The 14,432-nt window shown below is 41.3% G+C and overlaps 1 protein-coding gene and 1 long non-coding RNA gene across 3 annotated transcripts in view; both read right to left on the bottom strand.

The window, feature by feature from the left end:
- LOC117946313 overlaps positions 1 to 10,745 on the bottom strand; it is an 11,282-nt gene extending 537 nt beyond the window's left edge. Inside the window, exons 1-2 of the long non-coding RNA XR_004656995.1 lie at positions 10,633 to 10,745; positions 8,063 to 8,068 (exon numbers count right to left, since the gene is read on the bottom strand). This is a non-coding gene — a long non-coding RNA (uncharacterized LOC117946313). The remainder of the gene's footprint in view (positions 1 to 8,062; positions 8,069 to 10,632) is intronic.
- The window catches only part of erfl3 (Ets2 repressor factor like 3), a 43,743-nt gene extending 29,320 nt beyond the window's left edge, over positions 1 to 14,423 (bottom strand). The window contains exons 1-2 of one of the 2 annotated variants that reach the window (XM_034874159.1): positions 14,300 to 14,312; positions 13,765 to 14,181 (exon numbers count right to left, since the gene is read on the bottom strand). In XM_034874159.1, the coding sequence (XP_034730050.1) occupies positions 13,765 to 13,786 (22 nt within the window). In that variant the 5' untranslated portion in view covers positions 13,787 to 14,181; positions 14,300 to 14,312. Of the gene's footprint in view, positions 1 to 13,764 lie in introns of both variants that reach the window. The other variant, XM_034874158.1, reaches the window with a different exon arrangement.
- Between the last annotated feature and the right edge of the window lie 9 nt (positions 14,424 to 14,432).

The raw sequence follows: 14,432 nt of genomic DNA, 5'->3' as shown, positions 1-14,432 counted from the left end.
ACACACACACACACACACACACACACACACACACACACACACACACACACACACAGTTGATGGTGCCTGTAAACAAAGCCCTGCTCCAGATCTCATTAATTGGCAGAGTGATTGAGTTAACGAGGCAGCGTACACAGGCAGGTTAGAAAGGTCGACTCGCCAAGCTCCTCTTTTTCTGCTGCTGGTTTGTTCTTGTGATCTGCCTGTGGGAAAGATTAGAATCCTCAGCTGGAGCAAATAAAGCTAGACATTATGCAAGAGCCCGGGAGAGGGAGGGAGAAAGACAGAGAGTGAAGAGAAAGGCTGATGATGATGTAACTTGAGAGAAGAGCAAACTACTGAAATGAAGAACAAGAAGAGAAGACAAAAAGAGACGTAACAAAGTCAACTGTGTACCTTACCATACTATATGGGACGAGAAGAAGAAAAAAAAAATGGATACAGCATAGTACCGCGATATTTGCCGTGACAATCCTGTATTGATACACAGACGCCAAGTATTGCTCTTTTATTATACATGTGTTTGTCAGCTCGACAATCTCATATTGCAGCAATAACATTGAAGTGATATGAACAAACAGAGAAACGTATCTTTCTAGATAAAACAGATGTTGACAAATTTTTCTTTTTGGTGATATTGTTTGAAATTAGTAAAAAAAATTAGAAGTTGGAAAAAAGGTTATAAATTGCAATATATTGCAGAATATTTAAATATGTTTAAAATCACAATAATATTGTATCGTGGCATAAGTATCATGATGATATCGTCTCGGGAGGCGTCTGGTCTGTACTATATAGTGTCATTCTAAACAATGGTAGCCGATCTGATCTGACCAAATTCAAAATTCACAGTGTGTAAGTGCAACAGGCCGTGCAGAGTGGGGGTGTTTGTGAAAAGCACTGTCACCATCCACTGCCCTGTATCCCCATTAGTAAACAAAGCAATTGTTGTCCTCGTTGTTAACACGCCACAACATGACACCAACAAGAAACTGGTATGTTGGTGTGGTTGTTGTCAAATTGTGCATATTAAGTAAAAAAAACAAAAACAGCAGGTGTCAGGAGACAAAACGAGAAAAGGATAAAGAAAGAAGGAAGTGAAAAAAGAGAGAAATGAATGAGCGATGCGGAAGGAAGGAAGTTCACAGAGATAAAACACTGACTGGCAGAGAAAGAGAGGAAGCAATGAACGCCCCCCCCCCCGGCACCCCTTCAGTATATCGCTTGGATGCGGTTATGCAAGAGCTGAGTGTACACACACCGATTACCTCCGCTCCGCGAAACTCATAACAGGCATGTTGTGTGTGTGCGGGCTGGTGGGGGTGTTCGCATGTGTGTGAACATACAAGGGTGATACCTCTCAAGTTACATTTCACGCACAAAGACATGCATACATACATTATACAGCCTGCATACATACAAACAATTGTTCGGATTCAAAAGGGCTCAGATTATACAGCCAAGGTGTTAGGTAGCACGGGGTTCCCCATGAAGTGACAGCTGCACTAGCTTACAGTTCCACCTCCACAATTCACTCTCATTCATCCTAGTGTACTGTAATTACATTTAGTAAATGTAACATCTCAATTACGTACTATTAGCAAAATATATGCTCTGAAATCACTGTAGCATGCAACTGACGTCTGTTTGGAAAGTTAAAAAAATCACCATTAATGTCCCCCCCCCCCATTGCTTAACGACAGTGGCTGGACCCACATGTGCAAAACTCTAACCACAGTTTGCACAGAAGCAGTTCTTGAAGAACAAACTCTAGTTTGTTTTTCATTGATTGAACATAGTTCTACACACTTACTCCATGGCTTTTACCACAACCTCCAAAACACTGTGAATTGACACCACTTTGTTCAAATGCTGACACACTGCTGTCAAAACTGTTAACCACACACTCAAAACACACTGGATTTCAGCCTGGTGCCTTTAACAACATTGCTGATTGTTATTTCAGCTGAAAGCCTAAGCAGGTGTCTTGTTTTAGACTTGTTAGTTATGCATACTGCGTGTATGTATAAAAATGGAAAGCTCAAAAAGAATTTCTCTTGGGGGAAAAAAGAAACACCAAGTAAGAATGAAACAGTTTGACAGAAACTGTCAACAGGTAGAAGAGCAAAGATACCAATATGTCCAGGTAAGATGACAGAGGTCACTTAAAAATGAGAAAAACACCACCTTTACTACGGTAAAACTGCACACTTACCTTTTTTCAAAAAGTAATGGAGGTGGAAGCAATGGAAACACCCCATTAATGTGTATTCATAGAAGCCAGGACATCCAATGTGACGATGAAAACTGGACGCATGATGTTGGAGAGACACTATTCTTTGTTACTATTACGTACGTAACTTTTTCTAGTGATTACATAAATGACTACACATAAAATAAAAATGTATATCTACTGAAGCAAGCTACGGACGTTCATTCTTTTTCTTTTTGTTTGATGCTATTGTTTTTACTCTCAGTGTGTTCTGAGTGTGTGTGGTCTTGAGGAGGTCACAGTAGGGCAAATACAAACAATAAATATCAACTGACTACAGACTGACCAGGGTATCCACCATCAGGCCAAAACACCTGCCACCAACAAGCACACTGGAAAAGTAGGCACGGGGCTTCCTTCAGCAATATGAGTGCTGCTTTGACTGACTCTGCAACCCAGATTAAATGCCCCATGATGGTGGCAACAGTATTGTGACTTATTGCCCCACCCTAAATTACAAAGACAAACAAGTTTACAAATTTAAAGCTGACATCAATGAGTCACACACAGTCCCACGTTACAACCACACACACCTCTGCCTCCTCTCACAACTAACCTAAGGGAGAGAGTGTACCTTTGCACAGAACCAGGCTAATACTTGGGCCAGACGAACACAAACGCACTACTAACACAACACCCACACACAGACAGTGAGGATACTAGCTGGGGGCCAGCTGGAAAAAAAGTTGTGTACAAGGCTGCTTGAGTGTTGTGAAATTCCTGTGTGTGTGTGTGAGACGCATAGACCCTAGTACTTATCAATGTGTGTGTGGGCAAAATGAATTCACTTCAATTAATATTCTGGTTACAACACTTCTCGTCCATTGTATGCAGTCTTTCTGTAGCCTACCGTTAAGAACATAATCTAATCATTATACTTTGATTGACATCTTTTGGCAAGAAAAATATGCTGCACTTAGGACTTGTTTCCAGGGTAACATGTATACAAAGTATTATGTACTACAGATGCATTATGCTGGCAGTTAAAAACCACACATCATGTTACAGATAATAATCTGTCTGACAAAATTCACAATGGATTCTTTGCAGAAGATTTATGTTGCCATCCCTTTAAATTAGGTGTTTTAGATGTCATAAAATACTATTATAGATGTGATTTGCAGTGTCCCTAAAATTAAAGATAGTTAAAATCACAACATCCTCATCTAGATTAGCTTTTAATCAGTGATATGTAACAACTTGCTTAATTTTTCATTGAACTGTGTTTCACAGCCTTCCTGTTCTTCTCAATAGTCTCTTTCTGACCCCCTATGAACGAGCTCCTTTTGTCTATTTCTTCTTCCTCCATCATACTTCTGGTTGTCCCCATTTAGTTTGTCATCTCCCCCCCCCCCATTTTCCTTCCCCGTGCTTTGTCAAACCCTCTACTGCCCTTAATCCATTCTTCCCAGCTTTCCTTTTCCCTCTAACCATGTGACTGGTCAGGGGTTCTAGCTCCCTGTTCTCTTCATCAAAAGCTGTAATCCCCTAAAACAACAATCGCTGTGTGTGCGGGTACATACAGTAGGACTATAGGTGTGTGCGCCCACCCGCATGCAACTGCCTGGTTGTTGCGTAATTTCACTGGGCCACATCTGATGCTAAAAATGGACATGGATAAAACTAATGTGACCGAGGGAGGGGCTATTGCACCGAGGCGCTGGCGCACACACAAAGCACAAATGTACACACAGACAGCGGGGGCTGGGCAAGCTGCTTAACCCTGATGTCATGAACCAGGGATGCAAATTGTTAACGTTTTTCTAAAATCGATCATAGTCATGTTATTATTTAGTCGTACGTAATTATTAAACGCTTCTAAAATACCAAAAACGCACATTTTTCTTCACTGAAAACTTTTAAACATGGGCTATACTTGAAGCGCAACCCAAGTAACTAATCTAAGCACAGCCTGTACAGTCTGCACAGTTTAATGTATAACTTTAGGTAATAAACATTTGGTGGATCAGTTTTGCAAGAGATATTGTTGTTTATGAAAAAACGTATTATATGAATAGCATGATATATAAGTGTTCAGAAAATGTAGTTTAAAAATGAGCCCATCAAAAGACAAGTCTTAGTCGAAGCACACAAGGTTAGGTGACTGAGACAAGACAAAAACATTAGATATTTAAAAAAAAAAAATAGGATTAGTGGTATGTTTGGGTCAAGGCACTACAAGACTGGAGAGTGGTAGAGCACATACTGTAATACTGGATGGCACACTCACTTATGGACAATCTCCTAAGAAAAAATTGAGAATTGATGAGATGAGCATGTTTACAGCTGTGTGTGTGTGTGTGTGTGTGTGTGTGTGTGTGTGTGTGTGTGTGTGTGTGTGTGTGTGTGTGTGTGTGTGTGTAAGAGGTTATGCTATAAGATGTGCAGTGCTGATGGCCGGCTTTTTCATTAAAGTTTAAACACACTGCTTTCATATAAATACCTTTCCAATGATCCAATATATTATTTAGTTTCTCTCAGACGCACACACATATGCACACACACAGACACGCACACACGCACACGCGCAAGGCCAACCTGCAAATACTTGATATGCTTGTGGTCTAGTCTGACTTTTCAGCTCATATTTTGAGTTTTCAGGTCAACTCAGAGGACTTAAACACCAACCACCACCTACTGCTGATACATTTCAACAGTGACAGACATACTTCTTTACTCTTTGAGCCATGTTAGCTGACAACCATGCTGTTTCTGGTCAATGTCATGTTGTTTGTTAAATCTGGGTTTCCAGTGAAAGAAAAAGACACACACAGGGTAAGGTGACATGAAGTAGGAGAGAGGGGGAGAGAAGAGGAAAGAGGAGGAGGCTAATGGAAGAGGAGCTGCCACTGGGGTATTAGTCCATGGATTGGTGACACAGAAATGATAGTGAGAGGGAGGAGAGGATGGTTGGGTCAATCAATGCTTAAAAAGGTTTTACTCCCCTACAGGGAACACTCACACACACACACACGCACGCACGCACGATGGCTCCATCTGACTCAAAGGTCTAGCAAAAGAAGAGCATTGAGCAGCAGGCCCGTGATTCCAGCAAGAGGTAGATTTGCAATCATGTGGTCTGATTTAGGATGGGACCGTGGGTTTGTGTTTCTACATCCCAAGCTTTAAAAGACAATGCTTGCATATTAGGTTGTCCAAAAGGCTTAAATTGGAATATTCAGTCAGAGGATGTCCTCTTTCCCTGACACACACGCACAGTTTGCCACTGCTTACGGTACTTGACACAGTGCCATTTGGCAAGAAATTGAGTGGTGTCTATACACAGTTAAGCTGTTATTTAGCACTATGTGCCTGTGCGCAGATGAAAAAAAAGATGGATTTTTTGCCATTAAGGTGGTGTTAACTAAGTGTTCATAAGTTTATAATTCCTAGGTACACAGAATTAATAATTTTATTTACAACCGCTTGGGACTGTTTGTTCCCACGCAGACACACTTTTCCCCTCTGACATGGCATTCCCACCTAAAGCCCTGCCTTTTAAATGCACATAATCTTCTCACTCACATGCATAGACTGCAATGTGTTGGCTCAAAGTCCAAAATGAGCTCTGACGTACAAAAGAGAACAGGTCTGAACATGGAGGGAGAGAGAGAAACATGGTAAAGACCGAGAGACAGAGACAGCACAGTGAAAGACAGACAGGCAAAGGAAGAGGAAAGACTGGTTCAAAAGAAAACTCCAAACGTGATCTTGCATTCCTTACATGGGGTGGAGGGAAGGAGAGAGAGTGAGAGAGGTGAAGAAAAAGGAGGGAGAAATGGGGGAAGGGAGAGGGGAGAAAAGGAGGAGGGTGACAAGTGAGAAAGTTTAACTCGGCGCCAGACGGCATTTCGATTCCCGACAGCCAACCACACAGACACTCGCACAAAATATCGACACTGTGTGAGTGGCACAAAAGTCCTTTTGGTGACTTCCCATCGTCTGAAATTAGATTAGATATTTGCCCTCCACCCCCACTCCCTGGGTCCAGCACAGGGGCAGATTCCCAGATAAAAATAGCCAGAGGAACTATTCAAACACACTGCTGCATTTCTGCAGGGAGTGTCTGCACTGGACTTAAGGGGTTAGAGAAGGGTTAGGAGCTCCACTCATCACCTCCCTGAACCGGAGAGCCTGGGACAGCGGGACAGCCCAATCTCCGTCACACTTAAACGCTTACAGACACACACAAGCACTATCACGTTTAAATAACTGTGTACAGGTTGTCATTTCTGTTTTTTAACAGTTAAGTAGAAAAGATAACATGCATGTAAGTACAATATGTCCTCTCTATTACTGCTGTTGTAGTTTCCAAATTGCCAACATTGTATCAGCCTGCTGCCATTAAGGGACACTGAGAGGGACCTGTGAAAGAAAGGCTCAGACTGCCTGAACTATAGGTGGCATAAGTGAAATGACCTCATCTTCAGCGCCAAAAGTCCTTTGGGAACATATTGATGTAAAAATTTTAAAAATGTGGGCATATCAGCGAGTGGTTTGCTTGTTGCACATTTTTGTATTCCCAACTTGTATATATTCAAATATTTGTTCTTGTATTATATCCTATTATTATTTCATGTCTATTCCATGTATGTATATTGTATCCTAGTATTTCATTTATATTATGTACTGTGTAACTGAATTTGCTGCTGTAAAACTATAATTTCCCATTTTATTGGGATCAATTTCTATCTATCTATCTATCTATCTATCTATCTATCTATGCTGATTCTTTGCATGTAAATGTCAAGGATGTTTGCGTGGTAGCGAATGGACGAAGATTTGGAGTTGTTGTCAAAAGTTCTATTGATTGTATCACTGTACGCCCACTGTCCAAGTCACGCAATTCACACTCATTATAAACTTCCTGAAAGAAACACTAAACTTAAACCTAATTTTCACAGAAACTATTAAAGATATCAAACTGCTGAGACACAGCCTAATAGCTGTTGTTTTTGTGAATGGTTTGAAGTTTGATTGGTGTCTGTTGGTGAAAGTTTGAAGCAGGAGGAGCATTTCGAAGTAGAAGAGGATTTGAAGCCTTCTCTCATTGACTTTAATTGTAAAAAAGCTTAATGTTTAAAAAAGTAGAAAAGGCAGAACAAATGTTAGAAGTCCCACCATGTGCTTAAAGAGCTGAACATTTTGCTATTTGATTGTTTTTTGTAGCTCAACGTATGCAGAAATTCGAGGTGAGAAAAGAAAATTGAAGAATAAAGAATTGGATAACAATACTGTATACACAATAAACCATGGAACCCAAGTACAGACTAACACTTGCATACAGTGAGTGCCTGGTTGTCCGTCTAAATTAAGACACTCACTTTACACACAGAATTTACAGAATGCACAAAGACTTTTGATAAATTCAAAAGGTTTTAGAAACATGTTAGTTCATTTTAATTCACAGTCCAATGTAGAAGATCCAGTCCTTTTGTTGGGATCTTGTCCTGGTAATTATATTAGCAGCCACACTGTGTGCTGATCTCCACTGTAAAGATACCCTCAGCATCACCAGTATTATTGGGGTTAATCTAAGAAGATTACGAGTATACATTACAACACCATTCGGGCCGAGCCCTATCATTGGCAAAAATGACCACCGTTAGGTATAGCAGCATCATCAGAGGATTTGAGAAACTACTGTATGTGTTTGTGTGAGTGTGCAGTATGCAACAAGCCATGCCAGGTGATTGTGGTGTAGTTTAGAAGTGGTGCAATGGGGAAGGGGTAATCTGCTCGCTGCTCCCTCACTGCAAGGGACACCTAATCACTCAACTAAATCCCAACTGTTTGCTATCCTGGGTCCTAAAGGGTGGAACAAGTTCCCCACTGATATGACATCAGGACAGCTGAAAGTCTACACATCTTCCACTGCAGGCTAAAAAAACATCTCTTCCGACTGCACCTTGGCTAAGAACATAATGGTTATAAAAAAGTTAAATTGCACTTACACGTGGCAGTTTGTAAGTCTGCAAGCTATTTGAAGTTATGTACTTCTTCTATGTGATTCTTTCTGTTCCGAGTTTGTCCCTTCATGGTTGAATGCACTTATTGGAAGTCACTTTGGATAAAAGTGTCAGCTAAATGAAATGTAATGTAAGGAAGGAAGAGTTAGCTTCACCACTGACTGACTAAGTGCTGTCATGGTCTTGGTACGTTACACTCAGATCGTACTCCAGAGAAGTGGCACTTCTGGCTCTAACCTAAAAGACAGGTCATTATGTTGGGTCGATCAAAACAAAACCTCTCATCTGGTACGATCTGAGGAATAGTTACCTGATCTTTGTGTGTGTGTGTGTGTGTGTGTGTACACAATGCATCAGGCAAAGATCAGTGTCAATGTCACTGCTGCCATCGAGAAGTGACCTGTTGTACATACAACCACATGTAGCAAAATGCACACTTTTTTCACAAGAAATACCTTCGCAAAGCTGCCCACCCAGAAAACCACCGTCTCCTTTATATACTATACACACTTGATATTCTTTAACAATAACATGCCATTCTGTGCCTCACTCTGAGTCACCTCTACAACAATGTAGCTCTGTAAACTCCCCATATTACATTACAATACACATTCATGCGCAAACACAAACAGCTGCTGAACAGTGCAGATCAATCCATGCACACCAACACACCCTTCTGCATTCTCAACATGAATTTTGATACCCATTTGAAAAGTGTGTGCGTGTGTGTGTGTTTTGAGGCTGCTAGCTTCAATTGAAAATGTTACTTCTCATCTCTTAAAATAAAAAGGCATTATTATGAATGCATTCTAGCTTTTATTCATATTGTGCTTATGAGATAATCAAAATGTGTTTGGTTATGCAAATGCATGAATGCCTTTCTAAGTCACTGAGTGAGTGTGTTCAGGAAAGATTTGCAGAGATAGTAACTGTTGTGTTTTCCCCTCATGTGTAATGCAACACAGCCGGCAACTATTAACCTTCTAAGCAGGAATGTGGGAGGTCCAAGAATTCCAATAAAAAGCAGCAGTGTGTTCAAGTGTGTGTTCTGTGTATGTGTACTCTCACATTTGTTCATCTAAGTGTTACAATTATCCGTCAACAGACCATTCCATCCAGACATGCAGACCCATCCCATTACCATTCCTGACCAATAACCAACTCAACAGTCAACATGGGGTCATGTTGTCGTCACAGACATACACACATGGCCTCAGGACACATTTAGTTCTGTTGCAGTGTTATCAGCGTAAAGAAGTGGATTTCAAATGGAGTTCTTTTGTGTCGAACCTCACAACTACGCAGCTGATCAAAAAGGTCTGAGAGGCCAATAATCTATTTGACTCAATGGTCAGATCTGAGGTTAATGTGCGAGTCCTTGGGGCAGGGTAACAGAACCACCAGGACCGCCATGGGTAATGCAGTCTTGTTGTCTGTGGTCTCTCTGAACTCCCTGGTCAAGGGCGGCACAGGACTAATGGTGGGGAGGTCCATTAGTGTCGACTGGCTGAGCACATTGTTCCCTTTGGTCACATTCCTGGCTAAATACAGACATTTTCACAACTGAATGGCCCCCTCTACCAGAAGTCATTTGTCAACTTAGCGTCACAGACGACCATATCAGAATGTTATAAAGAACTGTTTTGACAAGGAAAAGTGGGCCATGATGCCTCTGTACTGGGAATACTCAGTCTGTCTGTTAGAAAATCAATCTCTACAATATTGAGCAAAAAATTCAATAATTTACAACAACTTTAAACACTACATTAAAATAAATATCCTAACAAGTGTTATCAGAGTGTACATTTTAAGCTACAAAATGCTGCATGATATAACAGCCCACAATTTAGTCAGCAAGTGTATTTTGACTTTAGCAGTATTCCCAACAGCTAATATGTTCACTTCACAACAGCAATCAAAGTTAATTCTTGGCACCTAACTCAATTTGCCAGATTTTCTTTTAGAAAACAAGATAACTAGTTTTGTTAAGGAACTTCATCTGCTTCAGGCTTAAAAGCATATTGTCTGAGCCCGATCACAGCAGGGCACCATAAACCAGGCTGTAAACTGTATTGGAATAATGGGAGGCAGTGGTTTTGCTGTGGTCAGCACTGCGAGGGAGTTTTTGCAGATAAGGCTAATCGCTGCGCTTATTATTACAGTGATTGTGTTTTGAGATTGAAAAGCATATGCTCGCAATCGCACACATAAACCCAGACAGGGAAAAGGTGAAATGTTCCCTCTGAGTTGTTCTTGCTCACAAGCTACCCTTTTGTCTCCTGCCCTGCCACATCATAAGGAAAACTGTATGTGTGACTTTGTATCTAGAATAAATGGTAAAATGGCTCCATGGTATGGGTGTCCACATTCTCACACAATACACACACAAACAAAATCTTTTTGGGGACCCATCATTGATATAATGCATTCCCTAGCCCCTCACCCTAACCTTAATCATCACAACTAAATGCCTAACTTTAACCCTTACCACAACCTAATTCTAACCCTAAAACCAAGTCTTAACCCTCAAACAGCCCTTTTAAATTGTGGGACCAGCATTTTGGCCCCACAAAGTTGTCCGAACCCCACAAATATACTGTATTCCCGTTATTTTGGACCCCACTGATGTAGTTAAATAAAACACACACACACACACTTGTCAAAAGCACCACCAAACTATGAGCTATTCTGCACCATTATGAGTACAATGAGAGGTCCCTGGCCCCACAAGTCCACACACAATCAGCCCCAAGGCTTGCCCACTCCCACCATTGTCCCATACTCCACACACATTCACACAATGGCCACTCTAGAGCCAGGGGTCCCACTATGCAATTCCATCACACAAAGACACACACCAGTCCTTATCCTGTCAGAGATAGTAAAGAATAATAGAGGTGGCAGAAGAAAAATTATGACCATTGGGAAGGGATGGAAGAATGAGTAAAACACAAATCAGTGCAAAGTGTGTGTGGCAGGAGTGTTGATGACATGTTATGGATGGAGAAACATACAGTAGGCAAGTTATTGTGTGTCCAAGTTATCACTAGAGCTTAATCAATCATTAGCACAGCCTTTGAGGTACGCAGGAATGTCAACTGTGTAAGTGTAGACAAGATACTGCATACCCAGTCTGCTGACTAATGCAACCTGTAGCATACTTTGCCTCTAACCAATTCCCTAAACTACATCAAACACAAATAAAGATCAGGTAAACAGCAGTGATTAGATATAAATTAAACTGGATACTTCCCAACACCATGAAACCAACACCGCTCTGTCAGCAACAACAGATGGAGCTATATTCCTGCCATTTCCTGCTTTATCATATCAATTCTATATCTCAGCAGAAATCCGATCATCTATTCACACTAATGAAGTGACTGTGGAAAACAGGAGTTCAAGGGGAAGTGTTCGGTGATGGAGAGAAAGGAGGTAAGCTCTATAAAGAAGCAGCTTACATATGGGACATAATCCTACACAACCAAACATCCCAGGAAGGGATGATTACATTCTTTCTTCCAGGCACTGTTACACCCTTCTACATTCAAGAAATGTGTTCACTCTAAATTATGTGATCTACACAAGATGCTGTTTTGAGATCAGATTTGTTGTTAGCTAACGCCTCTCAGACAGAGTGGCTATGTTTATCAAGAAGTGCTGAAATGAAAAATTAAGTTAGTTATTTAGCAGAGAATTTATAAAATGTCATTTTGGTAACTGACAAATAACTTCATGAAACTTAAGCCTTCATAGGAGCAAGAAGCTGTTAGCTTTTCTACATTTAAGATAATTAGAGTTGAAATTATTAGTAAATTAATCTATCTATAAATTGATGGAGCATTTAAGTCACTTTTCAAGCATAACACGTTTGCTGGTTCCAGCTTCTTGAATGTGAAGATTTTCATTGTTTTACATGAACCTGTACCATATCCTGGATATATTTGGGGTTTAGACTGTCATCTTGTGGTCAAGGAAATCATTATAATTGTATAACTTTTAAATCTGTAACTTTTGGTTTCGAGACCTAATCATTTAATAAACAATAATAATCATCAATCAAAATAAAAGTGAGATGCTGCTCCCAACTAAGTTAAATGGTAAATAAGACTGGTTGGAAGGCAGTGCACACTTCACACCAACCACACTACAGTAGGTCCAGTTATTATTCTCTCTCCACAGATGACACACACAACCGACTGCTCAAACACACACACACACACACCATCCACATACATCAAAGCCATAACCAAAGCACAATCAATTTTTAGTCCCTTCCCAGCAGGGCTTAAGATATCTGTTGCCACACAAACACTGAGTTCCTTGTAATAAAGGGCTACTTGTGGTGGGAGGGGGTGTGATGTCATGGCAGCCTCCCCAGGGCCGCTGCAAGAAGTGTGTGTGTGTGTGTGTAGGAATGTTGAGGGGCTGAAGCTGGGTGCAGCGGGAGTCAGGAGGGGACAGGGTGGGGGAAGGGAGGGGAATGTCCCAAGTGGAAGAGGGTCCCACACAGTTTGTCAGTCACACACAAGGCCCTGTGCCATATGCTTATCAGTAACTACTTAGGAAGTCATCCCATTGTTACTGCAGGGAAAAAAATGTATTTATTATGTGTATTTTGTTAGCAAAGAAGGCCAAAGATAGTAAATGGTTGTTACTGTATATACTTTCACATTTTATCCCATTGGTCTAATTTATATGAATTAAAATCCAGACGTTGTGTTACTAAAAGACAGGGTAATTTCAGGCAGTTTCTTACAGATTCTCAGAAATAATAAACTTGAATAGCTGGCACAAATTATAATAGGCCTAGTTTCAATTCCTCCTTTCTAAAGATTGCCTTGGCTTCAAGAGAAGGGAGCAAGAACAAACTTATGCAAGCATTTCAGGAATTAGACTTTAAGACACACACACAGACCTCAGCTGACTACTGGAAAAAACCCTGCTCTCACTTCAATTTACTGCCAGGCCATGGACCTGACACATGTATGCTCACTGATTTGATATCAGCTTGCTGCGTGGCCTGGCTAGACCCCATCACCTCAACACCAGCACCAGGAGGAGATGAGTCTTAAAGTAACTTATCAACACGTCCACATCTCTGTTTTTAACTCAGTCAGTACAAAAACACCCTCATGCAGTGCTTCTATAGGGGTTTCAGTCTGTTATCTAAAAGGTGGTGGATGGTGAAATTAGGTTGTCAGGGTGACACAGAGGATGTCGCTGTAACAACTGTACAGGAGTTTAACCACTTCCTCTTTAACTGGAGTACAGTAGCTACTAAACCTGCAGCAGATTTCAGTATCTTATCTAACTAGACCACGGACTATTGCACTGATCCCGAGAACAACTAAAACCAATCAACAGGTTTTTTGATTGGAAGTGGATGTTGATAAGTAACTATCTGGCGTCTTTATTAATCAGTAATGCAGTGACTGTTAGCTCTGCCGACAGCAACCACGGCAAGTAAACAAGAAAGACAATGGTGGATAGAAATTCATGGCAGGAGTCACGTAAACTTACCATTATCCCCAGGTGTTTTCATTTTTCTGATTTAGCTACTTAGCTAGACAGCAAGCAGCTAAAGTTTGCTAAACAGGATGAATTCCACAAAGTTGCTTGTGTAAAGAAAAGCCAGTCTCTCGGCCTCTTCCTCCCCCTCTAGTTCCCAATGTGGAAAACTGGGTGAATATACGGCAAACTTTTGTAGCTGCTGCTGCTGCTTCAGCGAATCTATCTTCCCGAGCCACCGCGCTCTCTCGTTCCGTTTCAGCGGATCTCTGCCAACCGTCCAAACCGAGCGAATGGCGTGCCTTTGAGCCGAGCCGAGCGGTCCAGACCTCGCTGTTGGTCCTCGCTTCTCGTCCCGTAACTGGCAGCGTTCAAACCTGATCAAGTTGCGGCGGAAAACGACTCAAGCCAGCCGTAAAGCCTCTCTCTCTTTTAAGAAGTTGTTTCGCTAACTGTCTAGTAGTTGTTTACTCCGTCTCAACCGCATCTTCGTCGCTGTTTGACATCTCGCTTTGTTCTTTGACAGGAATGAACGTTAGAGAGGAACCTCTCTTTCTTTTCAGACTTTTTGTAAGTCCTCCACTCTCTATCACCATTCAGTATTACTCTCTCCTCCCCCCCGTGCGTCTCTCCGTGCTCGGGGTGTCGTGTTTCGCTCGCTCTCTTCTGAGCGCGGGGTC

Source organism: Etheostoma cragini, chromosome 6 (assembly GCF_013103735.1).
Source record: "Etheostoma cragini isolate CJK2018 chromosome 6, CSU_Ecrag_1.0, whole genome shotgun sequence".
In the NCBI taxonomy this organism is placed as follows: Eukaryota; Metazoa; Chordata; class Actinopteri; order Perciformes; family Percidae; genus Etheostoma; species Etheostoma cragini.
Note: the sequence above shows the minus strand (reverse complement) of the source record. Positions and strands in the feature narration are given on the sequence as shown.